Source organism: Anomaloglossus baeobatrachus, chromosome 6, assembly GCF_048569485.1.
Source record: "Anomaloglossus baeobatrachus isolate aAnoBae1 chromosome 6, aAnoBae1.hap1, whole genome shotgun sequence".
Classification (NCBI taxonomy): Eukaryota; Metazoa; Chordata; class Amphibia; order Anura; family Aromobatidae; genus Anomaloglossus; species Anomaloglossus baeobatrachus.
This window is the reverse complement of record NC_134358.1, coordinates 245,585,198-245,601,050: the sequence shown is the minus strand read 5'-3', so window position 1 is coordinate 245,601,050 and position 15,853 is coordinate 245,585,198. Positions and strand designations below refer to the sequence as shown.

Here is a 15,853-nt window from a genome sequence, read left to right as displayed (position 1 = left end):
ACAGACTTTGAGAGGAGATGGACAAAACTTTGCAAAACAACTTACAAAGATTAAAGAGATGATCCTGAGCTTAAAGGACTCGGACAAGTCCGCGTATCTGCAGTCTGAGCTGAATGCGCTACTGAAGAAAATGGAGACTATCCAAGGCTTTTCTGCAGACCACTTGGAAAGGTAGAATAAAGTATTATTACATCTCAGATAAGAACTCAAAACACATAACAATGGAGGTTTAATAACTCTAGATAACGTACGTGTTTTATGAGTGTTTTCAGCATTTATTATTTTTTCAGCGCCATATTAGACAAAAAAGCTATTAACCAATAAGAACCCATCATTAAACCATATGTTTATTATATGAGCTTCCTCTAAAGGACAAAATGAGGTTATGCCTTGTAAACCATTTACATGTCCAGGTAGCTCACTTTTCAAACAATTCAAGCTTGTTCCATTATGTAAATGAGTTAGCAAGTCTCCCATCTTGCTACTCTAAAGGCCCATTTACACACAATGATATTGCTAACGAGATATCGTCGGGGTCAAGGTGTTGGTGACGCACATCCGGCCTCGTTAGCGATGTCGTTGTGTGTGTGACACCTTTTTGCGATCAGTAACAATCGCAAAAATGTGTCAAATCATTCGTCGTGTACACGTCGTTCATTTTTAAAAAATCGTTCCTCGTTTGCAACGCAGGTTGTTTGATGTTCCTGCGGCAGCACACATCGCTATGTGTGACGCCGCAGGAAGGAGGAACAACATGGTACCTGCGGCCGCCGGCAATGAGGAATGAAGGAGGTGGGCGGGATGCTCCGGCCGCTCATCTCCGCCCCTCATCTCCGCCCCTCCACTTCTATAGTGCGGCCACTTAGTAACGCCGCTGTGACGCCGAACGAACCTCCCCCTTAAAGGAGAGATTGTTCGGCGGCCACAGCGACGTCGGTGAACAGGTAATTGCGTGTGACGCTGCCATAGAGATATTGTTCGCTACGGCAGCGATCACCCCATAACACGCCACCGACGTGGGTGGGTGATATCGCTCGCGGCGTCGCAGCGTGTAAAGCCAGCTTTACCCTCGGCTAATGCCACCCCCTTAGCCTTGATGACCAGCTGCATTGTCATTATAGTAACTGTGAGCGGTACTGAAATCTGATGCATGCACAGTAAGTCAGTACAGCCATTGCCCACATTACGGGCAGTACAGTTAATAAGCCAGATCGGGAACACACAACATGTGGCAGATTTCAGTACAGATCAGTCACTGGCATAATGGTGCAGTGATCCATTAAATGTATTAAAGGAAATCTGTCAGCAGGGTTTCACCCACCAAACTATTTATGTATGTATGTATACAAGTCTAGCAATACCTCCACATGACCAGTTTGTGCCTTCACCACTGAGAAATTAGCGTTTGATATTATATGCAAATGAAGCTCAAGAACTATTCTAGATCTGAAGCCTCTGTCACTCCAGCTCTCTTCCTCTCCCAAGGCTGTCTCGTCCTGCTTGACTGACACCCAGGGAGTGATGTCAGGCAAAGGAGCTTTTGAAAATCCCTAACTCTGAGCTGTAGACGGTTTATTAGGCATAATCTGACATATTCCTTTTACCAATAATAAAAACAATACAGCAAAATTCCATTATTCTGACACTTGACTGTCTGGATTTTGCTAATCTGTCAAGACTGAAAAAGCATCCTCCGGCAGATTGGCATATGCGACTTAAACTTAAAAACAAATATTTTCCTAGTAAACAGCATCCACCAGGAAATTAGTGTGCAGTCTTCATTCTGTAGGCAGGTTTCCTGTATTTATTTTCTATTAATTATTCTTATGTGTCCTTTAGACTCCAGGCACTGAGGATTCTACTTCAAAACATTCTTCAGCTTGAAGATCTAATAAAGGTTTATGAAGCTCGACTGACAGAAGAAGAAACTATTTCTCTTGATCCAGCAAAAGTTGAAGCATATAGAAATTCACTGAAGGTAAGAAAATTGCCAACCAACATACTAAAATGTTAAGTTTCCATTCCTCCTTAGCATGTGGCTTCAGATGTGCTGGACTGAAATTACATTTATATCCCTTAACACCATTTTTCAACTTATGGAATAATATTGCATTTTAATTTCTTAATATATGATTCTTTGCTACAAATTTCTAAAACTGGGTTTCAGATCACCAGCTAAGATATTACATTCTGCCTCAATGGGTGTGCCTAGGAGCTTACTAAATACTGTTTATACATTAAACACAATACACCATAATTAAAGGGTGTTTGCTAAACCCTTAAAGGGGTTGTCCTACACTGATATAAATTTTTCTTTTAGGCATGCATGATTTTAACATAGTGAACTGAGGCATACTCGCTATCAACCTGCAGATCTACTGCACATGGCTCCGTAGGTTTGACCCAAGTTTGGAAGTCACAGGATAGTCAGGTGACTGGAAGATGTTTCATTGTGACGCGCTCTTCTTGTCACCTGACTGCTACAGCCTGTGATTTACCACAGCAGTAAGGTTATAAGAAGAGCTCGGAATCAGAAAAACATCCGATGACACATGCTTCCAGATGATTGTCTTCCTGAGGTCTGCAAAGACCTCAGGATTGTCCTTCGCTGTATCCGTGGATATGCTAGAAAGGGAGTATGCCTCTGGTTATCACTAATGTATATTACGTCTGTGTATATGTATGTATGTGTGTATAAAATATATATATATTTGCCTTATTCTGGCTGTCTGTCTGTCTTGCTCCAGAATGACGTCATTACAGTGACAACCTGTCGCATTGGCCACTCGGCTCGGCCCGGCCACGCCCCCCACACGCTGTGCCCACTCGGTTACGCCCCCCGCACACTGTTGTCGCGGGCGGGGAGGGGACGCTGCGCTCACCCACTGCTCGGGTCCGGGTGCTGCTGCTGCTGCTCGCTCGGTCGGTGGCTCGAGCGGTGGGCCGATCCCGGGGACTCGAGCGGCGCTCCTCGCCCGTGAGTGAAAGGGGTGGTTTGGTTTAGGGATATTGTCCGTGACACCACCCACGGTTTGTGGTGAGGTTGGGACACCACCGCTGCTCTGTACGGGGATCCCGGGAGCGTTGACAGGGAGCAGCTGAGATGTTTTCTCCCCTCCGTGGGTAGGGGGGTTTTGGTGGTCCCGGGGCCCGGTGGTGGAGGTCGGAAGGTGGGTTGCGGGGACTGGCCGGGTGCAGGGTCGCGGGGCAGCGCAGTGCCAGACGGCACGGTGGTACTTACTCAGCCAGTAACGCACACGGAGTCTCTGGTAAAACAAATGGCTGGATGGACGAGTCCCACAGACGGCTGCGGCAGTCACTCCCGATAGGTTGGCGGTAACTGTCTCTCCCTGCACCGATGTTCTGTTCTCGGCCCCAATGGCTTCCCACTGATAGCCCGCTCCCCAGCGGTATGTTGGCTAAGGGAGCCCTTCCTTTGCCCGCAGGCTCTGGCCCTGAGTGCTCTAGCTCTGGCGGTAGCTTTATCTCCCTCACGGTTTGGACGGTTGCCTTCGGTCGGGTCTTTACTGCTGGGAAACCCCGGAGGTTCCCGTCGCTGATGGATTTGACCGGTTTTACGGCGACTCCTAGCCTGGTCGGGGTCCGTAGGCCCTGCTGGATGGTGCTGGCTTCTCTTTGCTCCCCGGTTCGGTACCGGCGGGCCACCGCCCGTCCCCGGTCCTCACGGTTGTGCGTCAATCGGCCTCTCCTGCAGACGGTCACCACCGTCTGCCAACCTTGCTGTCAGGTGCCCGGGCCACGTACCCGGACACAGCCAGTCGGTTCCTCCACTACCACTTCCTCACACTTCAACTACTCAACCTGATCTCTCTTCCTTTTCCCGCCTCCAGGACTGTGAATTCCTCGGGTGGAGCCAACCTCCTGGCTCCGCCCCACCTGGTGTGGACATCAGCCCCTGAAGGAAGGCAACACTGTGTTTGACCTTGATGTTCCTAACCGGGGCCACACTGTGCCCGCTCGGTTACGCCCCCCACACGCTGTGCCCACTCGGCCACGCCCCCGCCACTGTATATTATATCGAAAAAGGTAAATACACTAAAGTGCCTATTCACAAGGAGCAAAATTGACGATTTATGGACACCTTGTGTGTAGGACCCTTTCGACTCTCCCTCAACAGTTGTCAGGATAAGGAAGAATTGGATGTGTAGACTTAAGGCTGCTTTACACACTGCGATATCGGTACCGATATCACCAGCGTGCGTACCCGCCCCCATCGGTTGTGCGACACGGGCAAATCTCTGCCCGTGTAGCACAACATCGCCTGGACCCGTCACACGTACTTACCTTCCCTGCGACGTCGCTGTGACTGGCGAACCGCCTCCTTTCTAAGGGGGCGGTTCGTTCAGCGTCACAGCAGCGTCACTGAACCGCTGCCCAATAGAAGCGGAGAAGCTAACATCCCGCCAACCTCCTTCCTTCCGCATTGTGGCCGGGACGCAGGTAAGGAGAGCTTCCTCTTCCTGCGGTGTCACACGGAGCGATGTGTGCTGCCGCAGGAACGAGGAACAACTTCGTTACTGCTACAGTAACGATATTTGAGAATGGACCCCCATGTCAGTGTGGTGCCCTGGTCTAGCCAGGGGCCACAGGTAACAACACACACACCCCCACCCCCAACAGGTCACAGCAGTCATCTCCAGTGAGACCTGATTTCCTCTCTCGGGTTCAGACAGACACACCAGGTGGGCGGAGTCAGGCAGATGGACACGCCCACCGAGGAGTCTAGCTGGTCTGAGGCAGGAAACAGAGACAAGTCCAGGCAGAGGAAGGGAGAGGAGGTGTGCAGAGTGGCAGAAGCAGACAGGGGCCTAGGTTGGAGCCTAGGACCCTCTTGTAGCAAGTCAGGCAGACGGTAGTGGCCGTCTGCGGGAGCCGGGAAGACAGTCTTGGTGGAACCGTAGGTAGCCGGGGTCGGGCGGTGGCCCACCGGTACCGAACCGGGGAGCCAGCTGGAAACCGGAGCACAGGAGGAGCGTACAAGAAGGTGCAGGAAAGAACTTACACTACCAAACTGGGGTCAGGGGAAAAACACCGCAGCCGCCTGTGGGACCCGTCCATCCAGCTGTTTGTTTTACCAGAGACTCCGTGTACGTTACTGGCTGAGTACCACCGTGCCGTCTGGCACCGCGCTGCCCCCGCGACCCTGCACCTCACCAAACCCCGCCATCCACCTTACAGTCACCATCACTGGGCCCCCGGGACCACCAAAAACCCCCTACCCACGGAGGGGAGAGAAACATCTCGGCTGCTCCCTGTCATCGCTCCCGGGATCCCCGTCCAGAGCAGCGGTGGTGTCATAACTTCACCACAACCGTGGGTGGCGTCACGGACTGACTTCCCAAACCTCAAAAACTATTCCCCTTTCACTCACGGGCGAGGAGCGCCGCTCGAGTCCCCGGATCCGGCCCACCGCTCGAGCCACGGAGCAGCAGCAGCAGCCGGACCCGAGCCGCGAGCGTGCTCGAGCAGCGCACCCCCCGCCCGCAACATCAGCGATGAGCGATTTTGCACGTTTTTGCGACGATGCAAAATCGCTCATAGGTGTCACACGCAACGGCATCGCTAAAGCGACTGGATGTGCGTCACAAATTCTGTGACCCCAACGAGATCACTTGAGCGATGTCGTAGCGTGTAAAGCCCGCTTTATTTTTGTATATTTGGTACCCATTGATTCAGAGATTTTACCTCCAAATCAGACACTGACAGAATGAAATGTCATGTTATCCAAAGTTATCTCCTACACAATGCTGTACCTACGCATAAAAAGCTCTAACCATACCACTTTAAGCGTGTGTTTCCTTTTAACCTCATACAGTGTTTCAGATATTAAAATTTATAACCTTGAATTTCAGAAAATGAAAGCTGAGCTAGAACAGAAGAAATCCCAGCTGATATCTCTAGATACAGAGTTAAAGAAAACTTTACAAATTAATGACCGTGTTGTCCAGGCCTACCCATATTGTGAAGTAGACCTCTCCAAATTCTCTGACAAATCCAATCAACTGACTGAGCGCTGGCACAGGATTGAAAAAGAAATTGATGACAGGTAATTGTGTTTTTTTAGAGAAATGAAACACAAGCATTTCTCTTCTGGACACAGATCTCTATATGGTAGACAATACAATCTGCTTTGGATGGTGCTAAAGAACTTGTATGTATATAAGTATGACCTTAGACTGGGAATGTTGGCCACCTAGTGCTGTCATTGGACTACTGTGACTGTGGGACTAGTATAGAGAATGAATAAAAGACTTCAGTGGGCCTTCAACTCTTATGAGGTTGCATATATACATGTCGTAATAATGCTTCCTTATTCTAGATCTTGGGAACTTGAGAAGCAAGGAAAACAGCTGAGAAATTACAAGGATATGTATCAGGTCCTGAGCAAGTGGATCAGCGACACCAAACAGAAGATAGATGTCTTGGAGTCCTCAAAGCTTTCAGATGCCAACACTGTTGCAAGATACCTAAATGAACAAAAGGTGGGTAAAATGAATTGTCACTCTTCTTTTAAACGTTTTTGTTAACATATTGTGGGTTGCAATTTTTAGATCTTTCACCTTGGCCTATAAAAGCAACCTTTTATGAATGTGTCTCACATACTGCAAATCAAGAATTAAATAGTTTTTTCTTTTGCTTAATAGAATTTAAATGTTGAAATACAAGGCAAGAGAGAGAAGGTAGAAGAGGTGATGAAGACTGCAGACCAATGCGCATCTTCTATCAAGGTAAGCAGATATTGGACCCGTATGACAGAACACTGTAAATAGTGGGCATGACTTGTACTCCATAGTGTTCCATAAAAGTCCATGACATATAGGGAACATACAGCTCATAATTCAACCTATATACAATAGGTTTTATCAACCACATCCCAAGTATTATACGATACGCTGTTGTAGATTTTCAGTGCAATGTCTTCACTGAAGTCTACAAATCCATTATATCCACAGATAACATGAGCATAAAGAATCCCCATCTAGTGGCATACTACAATACGTTATGTAGAAAGGCATTTATATGAATAATAATGATATTCCTATTTTTTATTATTTAGGATTATGAGCTCCAGCTGGCGTCATACAGCTCTGGACTGGAAACCTTACTTAACATCCCAATAAAAAGGACCGTGGTACAATCTCCAGCAGTCGTTGTCTTGCAAGAAGTTAGTACAACATTCTTTTTTAATTCTGTTCATAAGTTATAACGTTTTTAAAATTAGAATAACTACTACCACTAGTTTTCAATCCATACCACAGATATAAATATATTTTAGGAAAAATGAGATTGGCCATTATTTTGTATGTAGTGGCCAGTGGCGTAATTTGAAGCTCGTGGGCCCCAATGCAAAAGCTTCAATGATGCCCACAATTATTATAAGTCTCTAATAGCATTGGTCTTTTTTTATATAGGCCAGAAGGACTTTTTGGACCCCTAAGCTCCAGGGCTTGGGTGCAATTGGAACTCCTGCATCTTACATCCCTGATAGTGGCTACAAGATGTGCATTTAATATCATTATTGTCAGACTAATTATTATAAGACAAGTAATAAAGTTGTCACTATATTAGGAAGCAAGTTAATTACAAAATATATAATCGCATGTTGTAATGTTGCATATATTAGCGATATAAAGAAGCATGTTGCACAAATTGTCTAAGACCACCACAATCATAACCATATTTTTTTTTTATTCAGGCTTCTGACATTCAAGCTCGCTACATTGAGTTGTTAACTAGAGGAAATGATTTATACAGACTTTTGCATGAAATGTCAAAGAGCATGGAAGACCTAAAGGTACTTTACTATACAATCACCTTTTGGAGTGTTTAATTTAACCCAAGCTGATACTTGTCAATGGAGAAGAAATGCCTAAGAATTGATTTTTAATTAAAGTGTAGCTACATAACACTTCAACAGATGTTTGATATGTCGTAGATTTGTCAGATGTTTTGATTGGTGGTGGTCCAGTGTAAAGACCTCTACAGATATCTAAACCAAAAAGGCATAAGAGCTCAGCCAAGGGTTTGTCTTCTAAGAGGCCAAAGTCAGACTTAGAGACTTTCTATAGAACTGTCTTTAGTTTCAGAAGTATGTTGGAAAAAACTATGCAGTTGGCACTCATACACTTCTATTTCCATGCAGCAATAATAAGCATGTGTAAAGTGTATGGAGATGAAAAGCTTGGATTACAAATGTTCATCCCTTTACAGTTTGCACACTTTGCTAACTGTGTGTTCTATTGACTAAAGCTCATATATTTAGGCCCACATAAAAAATGCAATTTATTGACTAACACTGGCATATTTACATCCAACAATATTCATTCATTCATTCATTCATTCAAATAAAACAGTGTTAACTTGGATATGCAAAATTATAATTGGTTGACTGAATTGTGACAAACATTTTACTTTTTTTTTTTTTTTTACAGATGAAAAACACTAGGATTGAGCTTCTTGAGGAGGAACTGCGCCTTGCCAGAGATGCAAATTCAGATAACTCCCAAAAAAATAAATTTCTTGATCAAAATCTGCAAAAGTATCAGACAGAGTGCTCAGATTACAAAACAAGGCTCCTCCTTCTGGAAGATATGAAGAGGAAGGCAGAAATAGAAGGGTCTTCTGCTAAGCAAAACCTTGATAAATGCTATAGTCAAATAACTGAGCTCAATGAAAAGATCACCAGGTTTACATATGAGATTGATGATGAGAAAAGGAGGAGAAAAGCTTTGGAGGACAGATGTGAGCTCCAGAAGAATGAATTTAGCCAAATTCAGCAAAAGAGGCAAAGTGACTTAGAAGGTGTCAACCGTCAAAAAATTGAAACTGACAAGATAATCAAGGAGAAGGAATATGAGATAGAGAGGCTAAGAGTTCTTCTGCAGGACGAAGGCCAGAGGAAGCGGGACTATGAGAATGAGCTATCAAAGGTAAGGAAGCAGTATAGTGACGAAATCGGTAGTTTGAGGAACAAGCATGAATCTGAAATAAACATTACGAAAACCACAATACAGCAAATAACGGTTCAGAAGGAAGAAGATGCATATGAATTAAGAGCCCAACTTGAGAAATTAGCAAGAGAAAATAGAGATCTGACCCAAGAAATAACTCGACTCAATGAAACCATTGTTCAAACAAATGAACAACGCAGACGGGCAGAAGATGATGCTCTTCAGCAGAAAGCTTCAGGGTCTGAGATAACTCAGAAAAAACAGCAATTAGAAAAGGAACTACAAAGGTTGATTAGTTGTAGCTCAGATGAAGTTACAAGATTTAAGATATCGCTGGAGGAAGCTAGCAGGACAATTCAGGATAGAAATGGTGAGATTGACAAATTGAAGTACCAACTTCAGGAGGAGGCTGCACGTCAGAGACAATATGAAAATGAGTTTGTAAAGGTAAGAAACAATTATGACGATCAACTTATAAATTTAAGAAACAAGTATGAGACAGAAATTAATATTACAAAAACCACCATCCACGAATTAAGTATTGAAAAAGAAGACAACCTCACTGGCTTGAATCAACAGATAGACAGTCTAGCAAGAGAGAAACGAGACTTGTCATCAGAGCTAAACAGATTAAGGACCTCTTTGACACAAATGACAACTAATTTTAAGAAAACAGAAGATGATGCTCACCAGCAGAAGTCATTCACATCTGAGTTGACTCAAAGGAAGCAACAACTGGAGATTGAGTTGATGCAACTTACCAAGCTTAAGTCTGAGGAGGAGCATAGAAATAAAAAATCCCTTGACGATGCTGCAAAAACAATTCAGGATCGTAATAAGGAGATTGAAAGATTGAAAAAAGTTATTGAGGTTGAAATAAACCAAAAGAAAAAACTTGAGGAGGAGCATGTCAAAGTACAAAGGAACCAGTTTGATCTACAAAAAGCGAACACCACTGCCACAGAGACCATAAGTAAATTAAAGATTCAGGAGCAAGAATTAATAAGGCTTAAATCAGACTATGAAAAGCTATCAATAGATAAACAAGGGAAAGAAAATGAAATAAACAGACTTCAAGCCTATCTGAAAGAATTGGAGTCACAGAAGAACAAACTTGAGGAAGAGGTTAACAGGCAAAAAAGAATTGCTACAGATGAGCATGCAAAAAATAAAAGGTTAGAAGAAGAGTTGGAGGCTCTTAAAAGATCCAGTACTGAACAAATGAAAAAGATCACAACGCTAACACAACAAGTAGAGCAAGTTACGATTATTAAAAGGCAAACTGAAGAAGATTTAAGACAACAGAGAGAGTCTTTAGATGGTCAGCTCAGAGACCAGCAGAGAAACATTGATGAGCTGAGTAAGCTTGTAGCCGAGGTGGAAAGTCTACGTCGCCAATTACATGTAGAGCAAGAAAACTTACGGCAGGCTCATATAAGAAATGAGCACCTCCAGAAAACTATTGAAGAGAGAAACCGTAGCCTTAATGAGAGTAAAATAGAAATAGAGAGGCTACAATCAATAACAGAAAATCTGACTAAAGAGCACCTGAGGTTGGAAGAGGAGCTACGTTATGTTAGACTGGAAAATGAGGAGGTCAAGAAATGTAAAGATGAAGTGGATGGTGAAAAAAATGCAACTATTACAGAGTTAAAGAACCAGCTGCAAATCAGCAACAAGAGATCTTTGGAGCTACAGGGCCTAATAAATGAATTACAGAAAGAGAGGCAAAATTTGAGACAGGAAATTGAAAAATTCCAAAAGCAAGCACTAGAGGTACTCACATAAATTTCCTTTCATGTGTTTTCTGTCCAGTAATTTCTTCATTCTATAATCTAATATATGTAGTTAACTTCTAATAACTTTGTAATTGGATTTCTCATTGCCAAAATAGTAGAATTTCTAAAATTAAGGCACCTTGAGGACAGGGGTGAATGTTTGGTTATCTACAAAGCAGTAAGCGGGCATTAAACTGTTCTGAAAACCTCACACACAGTCCACATTTCCAAATAGGATAAATTTGATGTTCATTGGTAATAACCAAATGGCATAATTAAAAATGATGCATTATTAATATTTTAATTAAAAATCATATAATATTTAATACAAGGCCAGTTACACTTAGATGCACTGACTACTTACTGTATTTGTTATATTTAAGCCTGGTAGCTAAATACTATTATATTTATATGTATTTATCATATCACATATATTTAAAAGAGCACACACATTTAAAATGTATTTAGTATAGTAATGCATGCACTTATTTAATCTACAATATTTAATAACCTAATAAAGCTATTTCTGTAACTTCTAAAATGACAAAATCTCCATATTGTCAATCTTATTAAACATTTCTCTTTTTGTTTATCTTGTGATTTGGTTTACTCTCCGAAGTCTTAACTAACCTCATTTTTTATGTTTTAATCATTGTATTCGTGTCAGATGTCAGTAAATCAAGTCTGTTGTCATTAAATTTTGTCTTTCCATTTGTAAATGTTTTTGTTCTGTATCTTTGTATTTTTCAGAAATTCATACTAATTATAGAATAAAATCACCAAAAACAAAAGGCCTGCAATAATCAACCATAGCCTTACTCTTGCTCGATCGTTATTTTAGCACAGTGTATTTTTACATTTTAAATATTTCATATTGTAAGTGAAGGGAAAGTAGTCAAATATATAGTTTATACTTCATTATATAGATGCTTCATTATCCAAAAATGAATACCACAATGTGTGAGATTTTAGACCCCATACTGGTAGTATTGTGAATGTGTGTAAATTGTTGAGGGTGTTGTAGGCAGATTATGGCAATAAACATTCTTTTATTTGTTGTTTTTTCTTTTCTTGTAGGCCACTAGTAAGATACAGGAATCTGGTATGAAATGTACAGAAATTATTCAAGAAAAAGAAAGTCTCTTGATGAAAATAAAACTTTTGGAACAGGACAAAACAAGGCTGCAACGCCTTGAAGAGGAACTCAATCGTGCAAAGACTTCATTAGATGCAGAATCCCGTAATAAGCAACGCTTGGAAGAAGAGAAACAGCAAATTCGAAATGATCTTAATCAGTGGAGAACACAATACACCCGCAAGGAGGAAGATGTGAAGAGAATTGAAAGTGATTGGGAGAGAAGTGAAAGAGAAAAAGTTTCATACAAAACTGAAATTGAAAGATTGCAAGCAGAGATTAGGTCTATTGAAGAGCGATACAGACGGAAGATGGAGGAGACCCAACGGATGACTCAAGTAGATTTTGACAATCAACGACTTGCTCTTGAAAGGGAGCTAGACAATCTTAAGAGACGTCCTATCTCATCAAGTAAGCAGATTCAGACTGATGAAGACATGTCAGTTGATCTTTCCAAGTTTGTTTTCGATGGTCTGAGGAAAAAAGTTACAGTGCATCAACTTCTGGAATGCCAAATAATAACAAAGGCTACTTATGAAAAATTAATAAAGGGCCAGAGAACACTGGAAGAAGTTGCCGCTGAAATTGAACCCTTCTTAAAGGGTGCTGGTGCAATTGCTGGAATATCTGTCACACCTAAAGAGAAATATTCATTTGTGGAAGGAAAGAGAAAGAATCTGATTTCACCTGAGAGCTCGGTCATGCTTTTGGAGGCTCAAGCTGCAACAGGGGGAATTATAGACATAAATAGGAATGAAAAGCTTTCAGTAGACAATGCTGTAGCTAGGGACCTCATTGATTTCCAAGACAGAGAGGCCATTTATACTGCAGAAAAAGCAGTTACTGGTTTCAAAGATCCCTTCTCAGGAAAAATCGTATCTACTTCAGAGGCGATCAAGAAAAATCTCATTAGTAGGGAAGTTGGAATACGGCTCTTAGAAGCTCAGGTAGCTGCAGGAGGGATAGTTGACCCAGTGAACAGTGTCTTTGTACCTATTGAGGTTGCATTATCTCGTGGCTTGATTGATCGTGATTTACAGAAATCTCTTAATGACCCCAGTGATGATGGAAAATATTACATAGAACCAGTCACTAAGAAGAATGTCAGTTATGCACAACTTAAGCAGAAATGCAGAGTTGAACCCCACACAGGATTACTTTTGCTTCCAGTAATGAAGAAAAGCCTTTCATTCGCAGGTATCAGACATCAAGTACCTTTGACAGAGTTAGTAGAGTCAGGTATTATTCGTTCTTCTACAGTAGATCAATTAGAATCTGGGCAAATATCTGTGGAAGAAGTCAGTGAACGAATTAAAGATTTTCTGCAGGGATCCAGCTGTATTGCTGGCATCTACAATGAGGCTACAAAAGAAAAGCTAGGAATCTATGATGCAATGAAAAAGGGACTGCTAAGACCTGGAACCACGCTGGAACTACTGGAAGCGCAAGCAGCAACAGGGTTCATAGTAGACCCAGTAAATAATCTAAGACTTACCGTTGAAGAAGCTTACAGAAGAGGACTTGTTGGAATTGAATTTAAGGAAAAACTACTGTCTGCAGAAAGAGCTGTAACTGGTTACAAGGACCCAGAAACTGGGAACATAATTTCACTGTTTCAGGCTATGAACAAGGAGCTTATTGAAAAAGGACATGGTGTCCGCCTGCTGGAGGCTCAAATTGCTACTGGTGGAATCATTGATCCAAAAGCAAGTCATCGTTTACCAGTTGATGTTGCATATAAACGTGGTTACTTTAATGAAGAACTGAATGAAATCCTTTCAGATCCTAGTGATGACACCAAAGGCTTTTTCGATCCTAACACAGAGGAAAATCTGACATACTTGCAATTAAAAGAAAGGTGTATTGTTGATGACAAAACCAATCTTTGTCTACTGCCTTTAAGAGAAAAGAAAAAGTTAGTCCAGGCATCCCAAAAGAAAACCTCTAGGAAACGTAGAGTGGTAATAGTTGACCCAGATACCAACAGGGAAATGACTGTACAGGAAGCTTATAACAAAGGTCTTATAGATTATGACACTTACCTTGAGCTTTCAGAACAAGAATGTGAATGGGAAGAAATAACTACTACAGGTTCAGATGGATCAACCAGAGTTGTACTTGTCGATCGCAAGACAGGCAATCAGTATGATGTCCAAGAAGCAATAGACCTGAATATAATCAGTAAAAGCAACTTTGAACAATACCGTGCTGGTACTTTGAGCCTTACTCAATTTGCAGACATGATCTCAAACAAAAATTTAAGTGACGATGTACTAGTTACTTCCAGACAAGAGTCCCTCTTATCTCCCAAACTTCGAACAACCTCTTGGTCTAAAAGTGGTTCATTTTCAGACTCTTTAGAGGAAATTAGTCCTATTGCAGCCATCTTCGATACAGAAAATTTAGAAAAAATATCCATTTCAGAGGGCATCAAGCGTGGTATTGTTGATACAATTACTGGACAGCGTTTACTTGAAGCACAGGCATGCACAGGTGGCATTATCAACCCAAACTCTGGTCAAAGAATTCCTCTGCAAGATGCTGTCAACCAAGGCATAATAGATCATGATATGTCAGCCAGGCTGAAGCAAGCACAGAAAGCATATTCTGGTTTTGATGGTGTTAGAGGGCAGAAAAAATTATCTGCTGCAGAAGCCATGAAGGTTAACTGGCTGCCATATGAAGCTGGACAACGTTTCCTTGAGTTCCAGTACTTAACAGGGGGCCTTATAGATCCAGAAACACAATCCAGAATTACAACAGAAGAAGCTATACGGAAAAGTATAATTGATGGTCGAGCTGCGCAGAAACTACGAGACATCAGCAACTATCCCAAAATTCTGACTTGTCCAAAAACTAAACTGAAAATCTCCTACAAAGAAGCAGTTGATCGTTCAATGGTTGAAGATGTAACAGGTCTAAGAATGCTGGAAGCCGCTTCAGTGTCCTCTAAAGGAATAAGTAGCCCATACAATGTATCTTCAGCGCCTGGATCCCGGTCAGGATCTCGATCAGGTTCTCGCAGTGGATCTCGAAGAGGAAGTTTTGATGGTTCATCAGCCTCTTCTTCATACAGCTATTCTTTCCAATCTGTTAGCAGTAGTTCTTTTGGAAATTAATTGGTAAAGGGTTTAACTATCTAATGGGGTAAACTATATTGGTTTTCGCCTTTAAAAATAACATTTGGCTAAAGTATGTGCTTTATATTTTCTTATTTGAAATGTTTTAAAATGTGCACTGAAAAACAAACTTTAATCTTTTTGATATGAGGGGCATAATGGCTTTTTTTTTAACAAGCTCTTTGTTACCAAAATGGTTAAAAATATGTTTTATGTATTTAGAAATGTGTATGGGTAACACAATATTTGTAATGTAGTTTGCATTTGCTGTGCCTTTTCTACAAATTCTTATCAGTTAAGAGAAAATTGGTGAAATCTTACTTGCTATTTCTGCATTCTCATTTTTGCATTTTGACTTTGAATTACCTTTTTAATGCAGTTCTAAAAGTACCAAAATGGTTAAGGTTCCAGTCTTAGATTTTTATATAGATTCATTCCCAGCTTTAACAAAGCTGATTTTGTCATACTTGCCTACGACTGTATGGTTGACAGGAGTTAGCCTTTTATATTCAACTATGCTTGTTTGTTATATTGGCTGGCAATAAAGTTTGAAATATTTTAAGTTTTTATGTTGTACGTTAATGATGTTTGGGTGAATATTTGATAGCAACATTATTTCACAAACGTAATATCCTTTTAAGTTAAGCCCCATTTTCATAAATACTGGCTTACAAAGTCTACTATTGGAAAGTATAATGCTAATGTTTTTAACATTAAGATTTATTAGGGCTGGGCTAATTAATTTAAATGGAATTTAATTCTAACCAAATTATACAAAATCCTTAATCTCTAAAAAAGCAGATTTTTTTTGTAAATCGCAACATTTGTTCAGCACAATAGCAACAGAAT

At 41.6% G+C, this 15,853-nt stretch overlaps 1 protein-coding gene across 3 annotated transcripts in view; it reads left to right on the top strand.

Annotated features, from left to right (window-relative positions):
* DSP (desmoplakin) overlaps positions 1–15,566 on the top strand; it is a 74,558-nt gene extending 58,992 nt beyond the window's left edge. Inside the window, exons 16-24 of one of the 3 annotated variants that reach the window (XM_075314783.1) lie at positions 5–171; positions 1,840–1,978; positions 5,874–6,067; positions 6,341–6,503; positions 6,666–6,749; positions 7,079–7,186; positions 7,718–7,816; positions 8,454–10,748; positions 11,828–15,566. In XM_075314783.1, coding sequence (XP_075170898.1) covers positions 5–171; positions 1,840–1,978; positions 5,874–6,067; positions 6,341–6,503; positions 6,666–6,749; positions 7,079–7,186; positions 7,718–7,816; positions 8,454–10,748; positions 11,828–15,004 — 6,426 coding nt within the window. In that variant the 3' untranslated portion in view covers positions 15,005–15,566. The remainder of the gene's footprint in view (positions 1–4; positions 172–1,839; positions 1,979–5,873; positions 6,068–6,340; positions 6,504–6,665; positions 6,750–7,078; positions 7,187–7,717; positions 7,817–8,453; positions 10,749–11,827) is intronic. The other 2 variants (XM_075314785.1, XM_075314784.1) reach the window with 2 other exon arrangements.
* Positions 15,567–15,853: the final 287 nt, after the last annotated feature.